The 20,031-nt window shown below is 43.5% G+C and overlaps 1 protein-coding gene across 1 annotated transcript in view; it reads left to right on the forward strand.

Moving 5' to 3' along the window:
* LOC141805837 (transmembrane protein 132D) overlaps positions 1 to 13,404 on the forward strand; it is a 49,718-nt gene extending 36,314 nt beyond the window's left edge. Inside the window, exons 7-10 of the mRNA XM_074691037.1 lie at positions 6,057 to 6,234; positions 6,352 to 6,465; positions 6,579 to 6,770; positions 11,105 to 13,404. Of these exons, the coding sequence (XP_074547138.1) occupies positions 6,057 to 6,234; positions 6,352 to 6,465; positions 6,579 to 6,770; positions 11,105 to 12,571 (1,951 nt within the window). The 3' untranslated portion in view covers positions 12,572 to 13,404. The remainder of the gene's footprint in view (positions 1 to 6,056; positions 6,235 to 6,351; positions 6,466 to 6,578; positions 6,771 to 11,104) is intronic.
* The last annotated feature ends 6,627 nt before the right edge of the window (positions 13,405 to 20,031 follow it).

Genomic DNA, 20,031 nt, shown 5'->3' on the forward strand with positions numbered 1-20,031 from the left:
ATGAGAGCTCAGACTCAGAGAAAAAGAAGTGAAGCTGCTGAAACCGCCTCAGGTTACTCCACATCTCAATGATTTGCTGCAGTTTGGGATGGAGTGGCGACTTTGTTTCCTATGAAACTGATTTGGTACAGACAATTCTGATTTTAGACTGTGGACTGTACTCTGAGAGAGAGATCAATGTTCTGTATGTAAACTAAAACCGAATTTTATTCAAGACTAGTTTTTCTCCTCTTAAATGTAGAATTTCACGCTGTAACATATAACTCCAGGAACATTTTCAGAAAGGTTGTCATTGTATACAGTGCCTATCGTGTGTAAGACTACAGTGACTGGAAGGTGTCAGGCGATCAGCAAAAGCCACAACGTGAATGGAAAAGTCTAAACACAACAGAGGTAAAAAGAGGTCACTTATTCCATACACACAGAAAAGTTGTGAAAGTCAGTAAATGTTTGTTTTCTTTTAAACTTCAGCTGTGACAAATATGGCGTTGAAGAGGTGATATCCTTCGTAATAGCTATATTTTCACATAAACCTGTAGCGTGTTGTCTTACATGATGTCTTACATTTAGCTTTGAATCAGACATGCCTTAATGTTAGCATTAGAGCTATATTTACCATAGCTGCAGTCAAAAAACAAAAGAATCACTTACTTACTTCAACAATGTGTCTGTGTCTGTTGGGATAACTGACCTCTCAACCTCTGTTGTAGCTGTACTTTCGTCGTATTGTGGTGTTTGTGTTTTCAAGTTGTCTGACTCCTACCAGCCACCGTATAAGACCACCTGTCATGGAAATGAGAAAACCGACCGGCATAATGAAGTGTTTTAGCGCTGACTCTTTGTTTTTCAGAGATTTTTCAACTTTTCACTGTGTTGAACAGGAGTGAGTAGTTTCAAACTGATTTAATGTTTTTATCCCCAAGTTTGAGCCAGAAAACTGGAATTCTCTGAGAAGTCAGAAATGAATCCACTGAAACACATTTTACTGTTCAGGAAAGAAAGTTAATAGCTGTAATTTGTCAGAAAGTAATAATGTGCTGCTTTTTGCAAAACAGTGCATTTAAGAATTGTTGGATAACAACAATGATTGCATTTTAGCATTTAATAAGGAGTTTGGATTAAAGAATTTGCTCATCCTGCTGGATGGACCGTTTTAGAAACCTTGAAGTGTTTTTAAACTGTTCATTTAGAGCAGAGGTGGCTAACAGCTGACACTGGGCGGTGGTCTAATACATTTGTTAAGCACTGCATGTCACATGGTTATAAACAGCTGGTGGAACCTAGTTTTCATACCTGCATCCAATTAGTTTGGCTTTGACTGAATAAGCTCATTCTTAGTCTGGTCATGAACATTAACATAGCAGCACAACAATATGAAGGCTGACTTTATAAATAAGCTCAGGGTCAGTTATGTTAGTGTCTGTGGATAAGGAGGTCCAGGATATGAAGCATGCACATCATAAGCTGATGAGTTGAGTCACTGCTTTAACAAACCTAAATCTTATTGTACAAACGTGTGGATTTAATTTTCTCCAAACCAGCCTAGTGAATGGTGAATCAACAGAAACACACATGGATCATGTTATTCAAACATATTCCTGGTTAGCTGATCTAATACATGCTCTGGCTGACTATTCTGGTGTAAAGGTGACAGTGTTTGACCCTCATCTGTGGGTTGGTCAGCTTCCTGACAGCCTAACAGCAGGTGCAACGACTCATGGGCCACTGAGGAATACATAGAAATGTGATGTTAAAGTAATTATAAAGACTCACTGTTTTGATTGAACTTACATTGGTAGGCTATGAGGGATAACCTGAAGAAGTGCTGTTTATTCACTGCAGGTGAAAGGAAGGTTTAGTGTTAACACCTTTGAGTCATTTCTTACTAATGAGCCTCACATTGAGATGGAGGAAGGAGCTGCTGTCTTGAGTTAAGTCTTACTTTTTAAATTCCAGCAGCATCTCCATCACACTCTAACTTCTCACCTCAGGCTATATAATAATGATGTTTATTTGGACTGTCGCTCTCCACTGAAGCTCTCTGCCTGCTGTGTGAAAAAATATCCAGCAGCTCTCCAGCACACCTGTAGAGCAGAGTGTGGCAGGCAGCCCAGCTGTGCGTATGATAATTACATGATTATTGCTGGAGGTGGAGGACAGTTAACTTAAGCCCCGTCACCTAAAAATAAACCAGTTAGCTGTGGAAACCTGTTCATTCAACCACATCCGTTTAGTGCCTCAGCAATTTCAACAACAGCATGTCTGGCCCCTGCAATTACTCCTGACTTCATTAACTCTCCAAAGGGAACAGAATCAGGTAGAGGTGAAGAGGAACAGCACCGTTTTTCAGGGTCATTATTCACTATTTAAGATGATTGTGTGATATTTGAAAGCTCCAAAACCTTCTGTTGAAATTTACAGCTTTTCCAAAACTCCTCATGACCCTACATGAGGAAAAGGTGTCTGTGTTTAATCCATAGACTGTATAAAACGGGTGACGTAGCCTCCGCGGCATCACCTGTCTGTTCCTGGGACAGTGAAATGAAGCCAATCTGTGGACGCAGCCACATTTGCTATGGCGCCGGCTGTGAGTTTTTCTTTGAGCAGCTAAAGGGCGCGCCATCAGCGCTTTAGACCCAAGCCATTTTTTGAACCAAGCTGTAAATATATTTTTAATGCTGCAAAAGTCTGTTTTTATGGCTGAGTGTGAACGTGACTTCCCATCTTTCTGCGGTCGGCCTCAAGGGAATCTCAACTTGACTTTTAGCACTTCCCCGTAGGCTTCACTTTTACTGACTGGATGTTTCCTCTTGGTTTAATCTAATGAGTAATCATCATCCTCACTAGTCAGCACCAGAATCCCTAGATGGTTAAACAGGTTATTGGTGCTTGTTTTGTAAGTCAGCAAGCTGCTGGTAGCTGAGACTGTACCTCCTGTTAAAAGCTCTTACACTCCACTGCCTGGATGTAAACAGGCACAGACACTGGTGAAGGAAACTCACATTGTACAGTTGAAGGAGGTAACAGCGTTTGAGGGTTGGGGGAAGATATGTCACCAACACAAACATGTGGGCTTCATTGAGAGGGCTTTAAAAGACTTTTTATTGCCTAGCTGTCCACTGTCACCCCACTGTCCCACAGTCACCCCACTGTCCCACTATGACCCCACTGTCACCCCACTGTCCCACTATGACCCCACTGTCACCCCACTGTCCCACTATGACCCCACTGTCACCCCACTGTCCGCTGTCACCCCACTGTCCCACTATGACCCCACTGTCACCACACTGTCCCACAGTCACCCTACTATCCCACTATCATCCCACTGTCCCACTGTTACCCCTGTAGTTTCCCTATGTTCCACTCCTTTGTGTTGAAGCCATCCCTTATTTCATCCTCCATCTGAAACACTTTGTTTTAGCTGCTGTCTCTTTAAGGCTTCTTTCTCCTCAAACCCCCTTTCCTCTAATAGGCCAGTCTTCTTTTCGCCTGTTGGGGGTGGAGCTATGGGCAGACCTTGGTGTATGAACCAGTTCATGTGATGTTGGATGGCAAACATTGTAAGGATGGGAGAACAAGGCTATTTTCTTGTGGCTCCAGGCTGCTAGGCTCAAGATGGCGCCAGCGGTGTGTACAGCGAGCCTTCTGTCAGGCCTGTTCAGGCTACTGTTTGTCCTTTTAGTATTTGGTTGCTGTCTAAATGTCTCTGCTAATGTCTCTGCTAAAGGTCCAACTCTTAAGACCCTAAAGCCGCGTTTCCACCAAGCAGACTGGTTCGGTTTGTCTCGGTACGGCGCGCTTTTTGCGGCGTTTCCACTGACTCATCCCAGACTTCTCTGAAACAAAGCTTGATTGCACTTTGTAACAGAGAGCTACATGCCAATCACAGAGAGGACGAAATGCTGCATGTCTTCCATCCGTGCTCTTTGTTTACTGTGTGGCAATTTTCTTCTTTGTTGGATTTAATAGCGCGGTAAGCTGCTATGGCGTCATGCTATTGTTTAGCAGCTGCGGCTTCCGGCATCCGACTTACGCGCCGCCCCACCATGAGAGGGCACAGTTTGCTGTGGAAACGCAAATGGGATCAGGCTTAACTCAGGCGATTGGGACGACTTGGGATCAGGCGCTACCCAAGTAGCTGCCTGTTGCAGCAGCTCTCTCGTCTTTGTCCGTTTCTTGTAATTTCTTCGTCTCTTTTTCGTAATCTTTGTATTTGGAGTGGATCATCACTTTGTATGGTTCATTGTCGGTCACGGACACCAAACTTTTTGTGGCTTCGGCGGTATTTTTTACTACTTTTCTCCTGTGTTTGTCTGGAGATCCTACATGTAACCATGGCTGCATTGTTTACATGTGAAATCAGCTGTTAGCAGCCTGTAGCATGTCTATGCTAACTAGTGTAGGGCTTGATGATTTCCCTCGAGCTGAGGAGGAGGAGGTGAGGACGACGTGCTGGTTCTCGGATGTGAGCTGGGAGGTGACGACGTGGACCTGTCCTTCCATCCATTGTTGTTGGGAACGTGGGATCTCTCTCCGGGGGATGGATGAGCTAGCTGTGCTAACCCAGCGGCATCATGCTGTTCACGGACGTGGCTGACGGAGCTGACATCGGACGCCGCGACACATCGGAGGAGCTTCGCCTGTTGTGAGCAGACAGGATCCAGGAGACAGAGACTGAACAGACTGCTGGGGAGGCTCAGTCCTGGACCCTGTGGAGGTGGAGACTGGCTGGGCTGGAGAGTGGTGGACGAGTGGTGGACGGGATGTTGTCATCTAATTTCTTATGGACATTTTTGCACTTTCTATGCTCTTTCTTACTTTTGTTTTCTTAAATGCTGCGGTGACTCCTGAATTTCCCCTCGGGGATAAATAAATAATAAAGTATTTTCAATTCAACTGTCCCAAACCGTCCCAAACCGTACTGAACCGACCCGGACTGCTTGGTGGAAACGCAGCTTAATATTACCCCCTTGACAGTATTCCCCCAGACTACTTAGGGATGTTTTTGACACTGCGGGGCCTTATATTGTGAATTTGGTAAATGCCTCACTTACCTCTGGCTGTGTCCCCTCTGCTTTTAAACATGCTGTAGTGCAACTGCTTATTAAAATATCCAGCCTATCCTTCTATTCTCTCAAAGTTCAGACTGATTTCCAAGCTTCCTTTTCTGTCTAAGGTTTTAGAGAGGGTGGTTTATAATCAACTGCTGGCAAATCTTGATTTTAATGACATTTGACAGAGAAATTTCAGTCTGGTTTTAAATCCCTCCACAGCAGTGAAACAGCACTTTTAAAAATCCTTCATGGTCTTCTTTTTGTTGATCAGTCGTCCCTCCGCCACCTTCAGCAGGTTCAGAATGCTGCTGCGCGCCTGCTGACTGGAAGCAGACGACGTGATCACATAACGCCTGTACTGGCCTCTCTTCACTGGCTTCCTGTCAGCTTCAGGATCCAGTATTAAGTTGTCTTGTTAGTCTTTAAAAGTGTACATGGGTTGGCGCCGCCAAACCTGAGTGAGTGTCTGAACCTGCTCCAGTCAGAGCTCTCAGGTCAACTCCCCAGGTCCTCCTTGATGTTCCCAGAGGCTCAAAAACCAGAAGAGACAGAGCTTTTGCGGTGGCTGCTCCTACACTTTGGAACAGTCTGCCTCTTAATATCAGGGCTGCACAGACTACTGACACCTTTAAATCACTTCTGAAGACTCATCTTTTTGCATTGGCTTTTAATACAGGGTTAGGCAAGACATCCAACATATTATTTGTTTGTATTTATTTTCACTTTTTTATGCTACTATTTATTGTGTCTTTTACCTGCCTGCTGTTTTAGGTTAATCTTATTAACATGTATTTAAATTGATAGAGTTTTTATCCATTGTGTTTTTATTGATATTGATTTTAAGCCTGTACAGCACTTTGGCCAACTGTGGTAGTTTTAAAATGTGCTATAGAAATAAAGTTTGACTTGACTTGACTTGACTTGCTATGCTAGGTTAATGTGTAACATGCTAACATTTTGAATAGATGTGCCTTACCGTGTCTCACTGCTTTTACTTTTCAGGTCGACATGGGACAGTGAGGAAGAGGAGGAGATGAGGAAGGGCAGGGGTTGCATGCTGCAGTACCAGCACTCTACACTTCGGGTGCTTTCACACTTTGTTGCCCAGGATGAAGATACCCCACCTGACCTGCTAAGTGGGGCGGAGCCTGTTCAGTATTTCCTCAGTTCCGATTGGAAGGTATATTGGAAATCTTAGCAACATGTTAGCCACATGTTAGCAGTACTCAGGTTTTATTTGATCTATTTAATGACAGAGATATTATCGTTTTTTTTTCTCTCTTTTTGTGTTTGCAAGGTGGATGTCACCAGCCTGGTTCAAAGTACACTAAAAGTGACAGATCCTGAAGTAGCCAGGGTGCAGGATGGGTTGGTACTGCAGGGCCGAGCAGTGGGAACCACCACCGTACAGGTAAGCTATGCTGTGTGGATGTTGGTGTGAGAGTATGTGGTTTCTGTATCTGTGGCATGCACTGACCATGTGTTCCCATTAGCTGTGTTTGTAAGAGCTTTCACTCTCTGCAGGTGCTGTCCCCTCTGTCCTCCTCGGTCCTGGCCGAGACGAGCATCAGGGTGCTGGATGATAAAGTGAGTCTGACAGAGCTGGGCGTGCAGTTGGTGTCTGGACTTTCTCTGTCCCTGCAGCTCAGCCCAGGGAGCAACGGGGCTATCGTTGCCACAGCAACTGCACGGGAGATGATCACGCAGCCAAAACAGGCAAGTGTAGTGAGCATACCTCAGGGAGGTACTCGTCTACTTTATACTTTATATTTCATGGTTTAATGGCCACTCCTTTAAGCTTTAGAGCTGGAACAGGTGAAGGTGTGTCCAACAGAATGTGGAAATGATGAGATGTAGATAAAACACATGAGGCGATTTATCCTAGTAATCATTATTCCAAAAAGGATTGGATGAGCCATGAGGTGCAGGGACACATTATTTTGGAGGTTTGTAGATGATCATGTAAGAATCCTAAGACGGGACAGGATGTGACATAACAGCTCTTGAAATGCCACAGTCCCTGTTCTCATCAGTGAAAATGTTATTCCCAAAGGCTTTGTTCAGGACATTACTTTTTTCTTTAATCGGATCCTTGAGGCAGACTCCCAGTCTTTCTATCAACAAGAAACAGAAACAGTATCAATGAGCGGTGCTTTGCAAAGCCAAGGCACAGGAAGTCATTTGTCCTCTAAAGGATGATGATGTCTGTTGCTCAGATTTAGTGGTTTTAGTTATTTTTGGCACTTTGTTAGATAATGCAGCTGAAAAGACACAGGAAGTATGGATGGAAGAGAAATTTAACCAGGTTTAAAATCACTCATAGGGCTCTGCAGCTTTTCTGGTTCACCTCCAAAACCTTGAATATGACGTCAACAGGACATGTTTATAAAAACACTTTAAAATGTCTACAATATACCAATCCAAGTAGAAGTACCACCTCCAAAAATAGCTTTGATCAGATTTAGAGAAAAAGCACTGTATATGTTTTATTGCCATCCAGACGATCTGGAATTAATCTTGGCACAATCTGGATTTGTTTAAATTGTTTTGGCTGATTCTTTGTCTTTATATCTCACACCTTTAAAACAGCCATCTCCCACCAGGAGACCACCTGTCAGTCTCTGACTCACTGACGAGATATAATCAGAGCGCTTACGTAAGAGCAGGGTCGCAAATCCTTTTTTTTGATTGCTGTAGCCTGCGATAACAGATCAAAGAATAGACCTTGGTGTGTTTTCAGCAGCATTTATTCAGAGTATTCTGTTTTCTGGCTCTTAAACACACAGGATATTTCTCTTTCAATGGGCTGTGTACTTATTTACCTTTGCTTTACCAAATCTTAAAACATGCCTGTTCAATGGCAACACTTGGACAAACAAGACATCAACATTTCAAAGTCCAGCTTCTTGTTTTTGTCACATGAACAAGAACATAAACATCAACATCAACATCATTACCCTCATAGACAGGCTTTTCCAAACCTCTGGAAAAGGAAATCAAGCACAGCCCTCTAGCGTCTCCCTTGTGATGAATCCACTTCAGCTCTGAAACCAGGCTCCCCTCTGATCACTATTCACTGCACCCGGTGATATAGAACACATGTTCACATGTAATAGTTGAGTCCTGTCTTAGATAAACAAAGATTACAATTACCAAAGTTTTTCTGCAGGTTACATTCTCCAAGTGTTTTGTGGTTTTACATGGTTGGGAGGTAATTCTCATCATTCATTGCTCTGTATGTCACAGGATGCTGAGGTGATGTGGTTTTTGATTTGGGAAAGCAAGCCTACCTCCAGTAGCATGTGCGGTTGAATTAAAGGGTGTATCTGCACTGAAAGTTAGTCTTTATGGATAAACAATGAGTCAGTGGTTGGAGGACTCTGTCAGACAGCAGTGTGTGATTAGTCTATGTTCAGTGTTAATACATTAGTGCCCTACTTTCATTATCTCCAGGAGCTTGTAGGCTGAACTTGTGTTACAGCCACAGTAAGTGGTGGGTACGGCATCTGACTGGAAGGGGAAATTGGAAATTCTGACACTGGATGAAACATTCAATTTGTCAGGTTAGGTTGGATGGAAGTGATAAAAAAAGGTAAGAAGTAGCTTCAAGAGGAATGATGCAACTTTGAATAACACACATGAAATACAGGGAAACGTCTGAAAGTCAGAGATTGAATTAATTTGTAATGAAACTTATTTCTGATCCATTTTAATCTTACATGCTTTTAAATGCATCCCTCTCATATCAGCAGATCCTAACAACATCACTCACGCAGTGCTGCTTCAACTCTACTGCTTCTCCAACCATGTCACTGTCTTTGATGGACCTGGCCTTGTGGAGGTTTTCTGCTGGATCCAAATTCAAAGAGGAGATTAGTGATAGTACACAAACAGTGTTCAGCTCACAGCAGATGAATTAGGCCCCTTACAGATTTAATTAATGACTTTACTTTGAGCAGTCTGATGGAAACAGCTCAACACTACATTGTATTTACTTGTGCGCTGAAATCCTTAACAAGTGTATTTACATTAATTAGCATAGCACATCAATCGCCTTAATGAAGAATCAAAATCCCAGGGACCAGCTTGTCTGACTAAATAAATCTTTCAATAAATTTGAGTGAAGGAGGAACAGGTTTCTGTTGGACTGAAAGTAAACTCAGCCTGGAGAATCATCACAGCAGGGACATGATCACACTCTGCTTTTGTTTGGAGCATAAAACTCTGCTCAGTATCAAAGGTTACAGACAGTGATAACCAGAATCACGGTAAAGATAAATGACCTCCTTGAAGTTTAACGTTGAGATTGAGTAGATTGTTATTCTACTGAATATGTTATTCTGCCGCTCAGAGCTTCAGTTCCCATGGATGACAGAAGCTTTAGTTTCCCCAATGGCCACACTATGCCACCGTCCTCATTTTCTCATGTAAAGTTAGCTCATTACTGCACAGTACAGGACACATATAATACAGGTATAGTGTGTGTATACATGTGTGTGAATACCCTCTGAGTGAGCTCTGTAATCATCCTCTGAACTCTCATATGAAGTACGTGTTAATAGCCTTCCCTCTGTGTTCATTTCCACCACAGATACAATGGGCTCCTGTAGAGGCCTTGAATCATAAGATTTGCCTCAAACGAGCCCATTTACACAACAAAACCCTGAAGGGTGTAATAATGTTTGTGTTTCCTGTTTGCCTCTCAGTGTGCGAGCTCATTGTTTTCACAGCCGCCACCATCATCTGCTGCAGCCCTGCTGTGTGAGGGAGCGGGAGAGGCAGACAGGGTGCCCAGATGATCATTTGAAAAGCACCCTGGCACATTTAGCTGTGGCACTTTGCCCAGTTAAAAGGAGCTCTTTGACACAGGCGTGGAGCAGCAATTAGGCCCTCCACAGCTGCTGGAGTGACGGCTCACGTTACTCAGAGTACAGCAGTGGCTGCAGATGTTCTGCCCCCGTCAATAACTGCACTATTAGAGACAGGCTCGTGCAGATGACCAGCTAATTGTGTGGCTCATGGTGAGCTGTTGGTGTTGAGCTCAAGGCCGTTCATAATGAATTCTAACCCAAAAATAGGTTAGCTGTGTGGCCCAGTAGCTCACTTAGCTTCATGAAATAGGTCATTGTGTAGTAATGTGATTGGATTGGCTTATATTGCTCTTGGTATGACCTACAAGGACCCATGACCTCCATCATCCTCTCTCTATCTGTTGGGTTAAATGATGCTTGGTGCTGTTTCTGGGGGCAGTGATACAGTAGCTGTGTGCTGTCTGAGTGTAATCATGAAGAGATTAGCAGAGGTCGTTTAAAGTTATCATCGTAGCAGCGTGCCTCACTGAGCGGACGCTGATTATTGATCCGCTGCGTGTATCCTGACCTGCTTCCAGCATCCTCCATGATTTGATCCCTCAGTTTTCAACATACTCGTCCTCTGTTATTTCCTCTTTCCTTTCCTTTCCTTTCCTTTCCTTTCCTTTCCTTTCCTTTCCTTTCCTTTCCTTTTCCTCTCCTTGTCCTTTCTTGTTTATCTTAACTATTATCATTCAACTACCTCCTCCTTTTCTTCACCTTCTGTCTCTTATTCCCTATCTTTGGTCCCTCCCCATTCTTTCCTTCTGCCCTTAATTTCTTCGTATATTCCTTTTTTTTTATCTTTCCATTTTTATTTTTCCTCCTTTCTGTCTTACCATTCATATTCTACATTTTCCCCTCTGTCTCCTTTTTTTCTGTCTTGCCTTTTTCCACTCATGGTCCCATTTTCCTCCCTTTTTATACCAGTTGGTCTCTTTTTAACTCATTTATTTTTTTGGTCTTTCTCTTCTGCCTTCCTTTTTGCATTTGTTTGCATTTTTCTTTGATTTACTTTTTCTATTTTTCTTTCCTCGTATCTTTCATTCTTTTTCATTCTTTTTTTTCTTTCTGTTTTATACTTGCTTTTTTAAAGTTTTTATCTTTGCTTTTTCTTTCTTTCTTTCTTTCTTTCTTTCTTTCTTTCTTTCTTTCTTTCTTTCTTTTTTTTTGAATGTCCTTTCTGTGCCTGTTTTTCAGGAAGCTGTGGTGAGCTGCTGGATCCAGTTCAGTGACGGTACAGTCGCGCCATTGGAGCTTTTTGACCGGAGTATCTACTCTCTGACAGTCTCTACGCCAGACCAAGCGGTGGCCACAGTCCGGCGCACCCCAAAGTCCACATTTGTTGTGGCACAGGGCGAGGGTGAGGGCCGGGGCGTGCTTGTCCGAGTGGAGCTGAGGATCTGCGAGGAATGCCAAAAGTCCAAGAGGAAGAGCAAGCTGGCGGTGGGCACAGGGCTCCTGAGGGTGAACTTCCAGGGCGGTGGCAGGGGGTTGGCGGCAAGTGGGACAGACAGAAACCGAGCTTTTGATGGCGGGGCATCAGAGCTGGTGGGCGAGCTTAGAACAACACAGCGTACGTTCATAGGCATGGACAAATGGTTCTCCAGAGGCACGGTGGGAAACCAGCCAGGAAACACACAGGCAGAAACTACCACATCAACATCATCTCTCACCAAAAACATGCCTCCACATGTCGTGTGGATAGGAACCACAGCCAGGGCCACAAGAAGCAGCACATTTGCTGTCAGTCCCCTAATTACCACTACAACCAGACCCAATGTTTACACCCCACTGGGCACGCTCAGACCCATAGCTCCCACAGTGGGTTTCATGGGTAAAGGAGAAGGGCAGAGGAAGAGCTTTGGAAACATGTTTGATAACCCCAATTCACCCCCTAAAAAAGACAGTCCCAGACCAGATACCACACCTAAGAGGGAACCTCCCAAAGCAAAAAGTCCAAAAGTTATTGAGAGTGACCTGATCAGGACATTCAAAGCCATGTCCGACCTGGAAATCTGTCTATATGCTCTGGTGGGGGTCTCCTGCATCGCTATTTTGGCGTTTCTCATCAACTGTGCTTCCTACAACCTGTGTTTCCGCAACAACAAGACCCCCATCCAGGCTGGTCCAGCACCCATCGGGGTCCTGAAGGATCACAAACACGACTGGGTGTGGCTGGGGAGTAACAACCATGGCACTCCCCATGCTCCGTGTCCCCCGGCTCAAGTGTCTACATTAAAACGTGAGCCTCACAGGCCCCTGGAGCCCCGCCATTCTGGGGACCCTGCTGGCCACAAGACCCTGCCCACCGTAAGCACCACGAATGTCCCTGAAAGGACTGCCACCCTGGGCCGCAGCAGAACCAGCTCCCAGCAGCAGTTTCAGAAAAAGGCTATCGACCCCATGGCAAACCGTTCCGCCACCTTGTTGGCCAGACCTCATCGCTGTGAGCCGCTCCATTCCCCCACCAGCAAGAGGAACCAGGTTCAGTTCACCACCTTCACCACGCTGGACATCAAGCACTTAGCTGCTCTGAAGAAGAATGGTGTGGACTTAAATTGGGCCAACCAGCAGGCGCAGCAAGCTCAGGCCCCTGCTGAGCCGCAGACGCCTCTGCCTGACATGCCTTGGCCTGTAGTCAAACCTCTGGGAGAGCCTCAGTAAATCTGTCTGAATGAGCTCTATTAGAAAGTGCAAAGACGAGGAATCATATGTGTACATACAAATCATTTCATAGTGAGGAAAAAAGTCTCTTTTCTAAAAAAAAAAAAGATTACTCATGTTTATTGAAACAGCATTGAGGATTTTTGATACTGAAGGAGTTTGAGCTTGGACAGGGGTTTTAGGACAGGAGACATGAGCTTCAGTGTTTATTCCTCAATAACTGAAGGTTCTTCCAAGTGAATGGCTTTCCATATGTTATATTGTAAATATACATATATCTAAACCATAATTTATTTATACATTTCTTTCTGTTGTTATAATGAATTTTTCAGAACCTTTTACTTTTCTACTCTCTGCTGCTCCTGTAGGGTTGGCTCCAGATGTCTCTAGTGGGTAGGGTGCATGCAGTACATGAGGGATTACCTCCTTTAAGTAATTCTTTTCTCTTCCAGCCTTTTGTGCTCTTTTTTTTCTAGGATTCCTCCTGAGGTTACCTGAAGAGCCTGTGCAGTTTGTCGACAGCGTGTGCAGTGCTTATTAAGTTGTTTCAGGGCTCTGTATTCTGCACGGGGTTCTTATTCAAATCAAATGCATGCTATGCAAATAGAGTCCGTGCAGACGTACGCCCGTGCTTGTGGACATTGTTTCTGAATATTTCAACACTTACCTTGAGCGTCTGGGTTCTCCGAGGGGCCTGGTTCTACCATTTGTATAAGTGTCTGATCTTAGTCTCTCGACACAGAGCAATACATATGCAGCTCTGTTTCCTGCTGTGAATGGGAAAGGATGGAGCCCTTGCTTTGTGATTTCTAAACCAAATGTGCTGTGTATTCCCTGTGAGATAATTATTGCACAATAAATGAACAAATGGATACATGTGTTATGGTATTATGATTCCTGTGAAACAGTGAAGGATCGCTCAAAGGACTGAATGGTTCGGATTATCGGCTCAAGCTCTGCTGTGTCTCAGGGGATTTCATTATGTTTAATCACCACTGAATGTGATTTAAGGCTGATGTCATTCAGCGTAATATCACACAGGCACAAACAGGTTTCAAGTGCCTGCCAGTACTGGAGCTTGAGCTGCTGTTACAGAGAGTAAAGAATGAGAAGACTCCCTGTTTTTTTTCCTAAAGAACTACCAGCTTTTCTTGTCATCCCTCATTTGTCTCTTTCTCCATCCTCCTCCTCCTCCCTGTGTCTCAGAGGTGACAACAAAAACATCTCTCAAAATTACTTTCCAGGAAGCGTGATGCATAAGCAGCGTCCCCAGCTTAAAGATACACTGATAATCTGATCCTCTGCACCTCAGGAATTGGCAGCTGTGGATACGGAGGCGAGCCTTGTCACCACCTGCACAACAGCATCGGGTGGATTTGAAGTCTTGATAAAAGCAGTTTTAATAACTTTCTCCTAAATTCTCTACCCACAGGGAATAGAGTGTTTGTGTGTGTGTAAACTCTCTGCTGGGTTTATCTGCCCAGCAGCTGCAGGTGAAGTAAACAAACAAACCCCCCTCGGAGATAAGCGCTGAGTCAAAGCTGTCTCTACAGAACATCATGGACCAGCATCTTTGATTGAGGCCCAGTCTATCGTACAGGACGCAGAGTGATGGGCTCAGAAGTTTTACAATGAATGATTGTTATGTTGGAGCAGCAGTTTGTTTGGTCATATTCAGGGATTAACACTCGTGGCTTCATTTCTGCTGCTCATCAACTATTGATGCCCAAAAACTGAACCTCACTTTCCCCACAGTCTCAGGAAGGGAGTGATCATGACCATGCCAGCTCTGATGAAAACTCGTATTAGATTAAATCACTTCAATGAAGAAAAACTCCAGAATAAACCCTTTTCATGGCAATCTACTGACTTGGCATGCAATGCAGCATGAGACACAGCATGAGACACAGCATGAGACTTTCTCACCAACAACAAGATGAGAGTGCGGTCCTCCAGTATCATTATAGCAGCATCTCTAATCTGGAGCATCAGCTTCCCTATTGACAGATTTAAGGGATTGGGGTCATTGTGTTGAAGGATTAGCGTGCATTAGTAGACCCTCACTATGGTGCACGACTAATGTAGGCCAAAAGAGACAAGGTCACTTATTTCACAAGGCTTCATTTTCCCACAGGTCGGCACATGGCCACAGATGGAGGTAGGTGTTTGTTGAAAGGTGTCGTTGCAAATGGATTAATTCAGTTGTGAGAATGGAGTGCCCATGAGGTGCGACATGCGGCGTCTGTGTGGTCTGCTCCACTGAATGGCTCGGAAAGAGGAGGAGAGAAATGGGACCTTTAAAAATGAGATGAGAGATCTCATATGTGGAGGGGGGCTCACATTGCATGGCAGCTCATTAAGACAAAGTGTGATTGTGCTTCCCTGCCACACTCCTTCCTGCGTTGCTTGTCAGCACCATGTCAGTGCTCAAAGTGCATCGTGATATAATATCAAAGATTGAGTGTGGAAAAAGAATCCTAAGGGAAAAATAAGACCAATTAAGCTCTTTTGTCAGAGCATAGGACAGGTTCTGAACTGACTAAATCACAATGCCAGTGACTTTAAACTGAGCAGACAAAACCTACATGACCTTAGTCACATTACTCTTTGATTCATTTGACTGGAGAGACAACACACAACAGAAAATGTTCATAAGTCAGCACACGGGCAGAGTAACACGGCTGAATGGAAGGGGAGGATAGGAGTGGGAAGAGGAAAAAGAAGAGCTAAAGTAACGGCTGACAGAGGGACTCACCGCTGCAGGATCGCTGCTCCAAACACAGTGTTTGCAGTTTTTAATGATCCACTCCTGCTTTCTCTTACTGGGCTCGGGAATTACACAGAAAACAAATGAGAGCACAGGTTCAGCTTGAGGCTTTCTAACCCACACTGAGAGCTGGTCCTTCTGAGAATTCACAGTGTCAATATTAGTGAATCAGATGGCTGTTCAGTTTCATCCTCCACTCGTTTCCTAATAGTCCCTCTCATCAGCGCTGCAGGGAGGGATGTAAGGAATAGAAGAGAGGGAGGAAAGGAGACAGGAGAAAATTGATTTAAAGAGCAGTGTTATGATTCTTTTAAGCTTTAATTTGTCCCTCTGGTTCCCCTGTAGCATCTTTACATGATTTACAGCTAAAAATAATCTCATTCTTTCTCTCCATGGTGTGTGAAGAGCAGTAGCTGCACCAAATTTGAATAAATCATTATAAAATGACGAATAAAGTTTTTCTGAGCCTGATTTTAGAAGACCCTAAGACCTGTCTGACATTCTTCGTTTGAGCTGCTGTCTCTTTAAGGCTCCCCTCTCCACTAACCCCTTTCCTCTGATTGGCCAGCCTTCTGTGGATGCCCGTCAGGGAGGAGCTATGGGCAGACCTTGGTGTTTGAGACCCACCCCTCTAATGTGTCATGAACCAATGGTCCTTATATGATGACCTCATCATTTTGTAAAGATCTGGTGCTCTTTTTCTCCCTTTTTTTTTTTTTTCTTTTTTTCTTTGTAAACAGAGCGTTTTGATCAGTTTACACACAGACTCAGAGATTTTTGCAACACATGAACATGTAGGGGTTTGGATATCTGACCACATGTATGGACCCCAGTGGCGTGGTGTGGGGATTTTTTTTGAGGAAGCAAAGTGAGACAGAGCCTCTAATCTGTATGATTTTTAGGGAGTGTGGTACATAAAAGACTGTGTTGCGGTTTGTATATCGCTATTTCATGAAACGGAACGACCTGTTAGAGCGCCCAGAGAGTGCTTACTTTGAACACCGACACACACCCTTTAGCTCCCCCACCCTCACTCACTCATTCACACACGTACACTGTCCTCTTGACTTAGCTTAAACATCTTATTAATTCATTCAACCGCCCACTTAAACACACAACCGGCCGCTTCATGCACACTGCTAATGTGCTAACCTCCCTGATTTCATTCAGTGGCTTGATGATGACGACGATACTGTGATTTGATTGGTTTGAGGCCAAAGACGGGATGGCTTCCCTTGACACAGTCTTGGCCAATCACAGGTGAGCAGTGTCATGACCACAGCCTCATCTGATTGGTTAATCATTCTTGTTTTTTCCACCAAAGGACGCCAACTCAGCCGGCTACAACGTGCAGTATCGTATTTTCACCACGCATTCGCCACAGAACATTTACGAGGGCGCTGTTTTACACATTTTAAAATGCTCAATAACTAGAGGAGAGGAATAAGGAAGAGATGACAGTGACAAAACACAGAAGAACTATCGAGACTGTTAAAAAGGAGTATTTTCATTAAATCCCAGCTACAGTCTAAAAAAAGAGAGGAGGCATGGCTTCCCTTGGCCTCCGGGAGGAAACGCCACTGATGGACCCACAGCATCGTTACTTTCTATCCAAGCTGAAATATAAAAATGTAATGTGTAATTTGCTTTTAGAATTACCTTCCAGAAGGAAAAAAAACTATTCTCTGTTTGTTGGCAGAGGCTGGGTGGAAGCAGAGGGGTACACACTCAGAGACCAGGCTAATTGAAAACATGTCAGATAATGAATGGGAACACATGGGACAAAATGTGTGGAACAACAATGGAAGACATTCCATTCCATTAGACATTAAACAAGATGATTAAAACAGTCAAACGGGAAATGAAGGTATGAAAACATGAGTCGTATGATGATGTAAAGTGCTTTGATTGGGTGGTTCGTTAAAGGTGCCATCAAATTCCAGTCCGTTAATGTTGCTGCCTCTAGTGAGAGGGTCAGGAGACTGCTGATTGGTCAGAATATAACCTTCATCAGCTCAGGTATCTGAAAATATAACAAACAACAACAAAATCCAATCTCTGTCAGGACCTTTGCTCTGGAGAAATAATGTCAACCTAACACAGGTGCTACTGGAAATGTCAGGTGGTAAACAAAATTCTTCCTGGAGTGTCCCCAGGAGACACTGAATGTCAGTGTTAAATGTCATAGCAATCCATCATCACCAAGAGCAGATGATCAGATGTGAGTAAAAAAGCCACTAATTTTCTGTAAACTTTACAGAAAGTTACGTTTTTACCACTGGGTCAAAGTTAAGAACCAGGTTACTTTGATGAGAGAGCAAAGTCACAAGACTTCAAGGTTATCAATGCCAAGTTAAAGGTGCTGGGAGGACTCTCCATATGGACTTAATTTACACCTTTGAACGGGGGTTGGTGGTGTTTTTACATCATTTCCCACAGGCACCTCTGTTATCATGCTCCTGTGAAGGCTTGGACTTTTGGAAACAAATGAAAAGAGATCAGATCTCTTTCTTTTCTTATTTACATAGCACTTTTGATTGAAAAGAGACACCAAGTAACTGTTTATTGCCTTTAAGATCCTGTGAGGAGGATCTGTTTTAATTGCACTCCCTCGCCACCTTGTGGCCCGGAGTCTCCGCACACTGTCATAAATTACTTTCAGTGAGGCGTGGGTTTGGTTTGGAATCAAAAGGAGATCGGCTTGAAACAAGCTTTCTTTGTTCAAGACAACTTGTTACTGGATACAATGCACAGATGTATGATATTAATCAGTATAGTTAAGTAGCACTACGGTTTGAAACATGACATCAAGCAGACATAGAAGCCTGCTACATGTCGCGCTGTCAGCAGCCTGGTGCTCCAACATATCTGTAGGCTAATGTGGCAACAAGTAAACACTGTTAGTTCGTATCTAGTTTAGTAGCCTTTTATATTTAGCTCAGCTAACAGCCTGGTGCTCTAGGACATGTCTGTAATGTGTAACGTTAGTAAATCCTGGTCATATCCTGCCAGTTATCTACCAAGCAGAGCTAATGTAACCTCACTCTTCATTTTATTGATAGACTCTCATGTTTGAACGGACCACTTCAGAATAACTGCTGACTGTGGGTTGGAATGAACATTAGCAGAACAGAAACAGAATACAGAATAACAGAATAACAAACAGAATAGCCCCTGTGTTCCAGAGTGATACAGCCCGAATTAAAGACTAATTAGCCTTTAGCTGGACTTGTGTCACTCTTCCGATTAACTTTTTTAGCTCATCTGCCCCTTTTCTGTCTGACACTTAGGCTCCTGTGTACACCATCACTGCAAAATTAGTCAAGGAAATCTTTTTTTAGTAGAGAAAAACACAGATCTCTGTGTTTTATCTCTTCTCACTGCTAAACTTCGACAGCCGGCCTGGTGTTGTCATAGAGACCTAGGCGTGCAGTAAATCAGTTCAATTCTGGTCGACCCTTACAGCCCCTTTAATTTGTACCACAGTTTAGAGTACAGCGGGGGGCTGACCTATTGTATTTCATGAAACCCATGTTTTATCTCTTAAAATTGCCCAAACAGCACAAAATGTTGAGTAGAGTGACAAATTAGCAGCTGTAGTGACAAATCTTGCCATGGCTTTAAAAGCTACCTGAATGAGAGGAGCCTTAGCTGTTGTCCTGACGCGTTTCCACTTTTCAACTTTTCAAAAATAAGTCCAGTACTCATGAATCTGGTCCATGGTCCACTTATTTTACAGATGGAAGCTCCATTTTTGTCGTTCATTTCTCAGGAGCCTCATTTGTCAAACTGAACACATAAATCCAACAAAAAAAAAAAAAACCTTTTCCATCACACAGTCACAAAAACATTTGGAATAAGCTCCCCTCACCCTGCATGAAACAACAGACTGACCCCCACACCTGCACTGACCGCCCTAATAAACAAAACCCCACCCAAAATCAAGCACTTTAAACAGTCTAAGGCTGAATCCACCACACTTGCAAAATCGTTGACTTTGCAGGCGTGTTCACGGGAAGTCCGGGGTTGCTGAGGGCTGTCCAAATCCACAATTCATCCATTTCACAAAAAAAGAGAGAGAAAAATAATGGTGGAAAAAGGACCAAAGCAAGTCTTTCAATGTAAGTAATACCCAAATTAATTAATATTAGTCTGATTCTGTAAATAAAAGTTTCTGTTTTTTGGATGTGTATAGCCCATATGTATAAGTGTTGATTTGTTCACTCTGAAAAAAAGCATTTAAATAGGATTTATATCTTATTTGCAGGGACAGATGAGCAAACTATTTAAGTTATTAAACAACGCAAGGAATTCGACCACCTTTTCACAGACACAAGACGTTCCTCAGCTGAGGGCTTTATGTAAATGTGGTAATGATGGTTAATACTAAATTGATTCAGTGGCACATACTTCTTTATAAGTATCACAAGAAATTAAAATGCTACTGTTGTAAACTTGCACTTTGTTTAGTTGTGGAACACTGAGGACTCTTCACAGAAAAATCCTCAATGAAATGAAGCTCAATGATATTGTGTCCGTGAGCCAGCAAAAAAGAATTGGAAAAACCCCAAAAGAAAATACAGGGTGAAGCAAAATACAGCTTTGAACCAGTGTGTTCAATATGTGCTGGGTGACTTGGGCCTCTTTACACTGAGTTCATTTGGGGTGGTTGCTGAATGTCACTGGTGTAAGA

The sequence above is a fragment of the Halichoeres trimaculatus genome, unplaced genomic scaffold, assembly GCF_033239565.1.
Source record: "Halichoeres trimaculatus isolate MK-OKI-2021-1 unplaced genomic scaffold, fHalTri1.1 fHalTri1_scaffold_16, whole genome shotgun sequence".
Taxonomy (NCBI): Eukaryota; Metazoa; Chordata; class Actinopteri; order Labriformes; family Labridae; genus Halichoeres; species Halichoeres trimaculatus.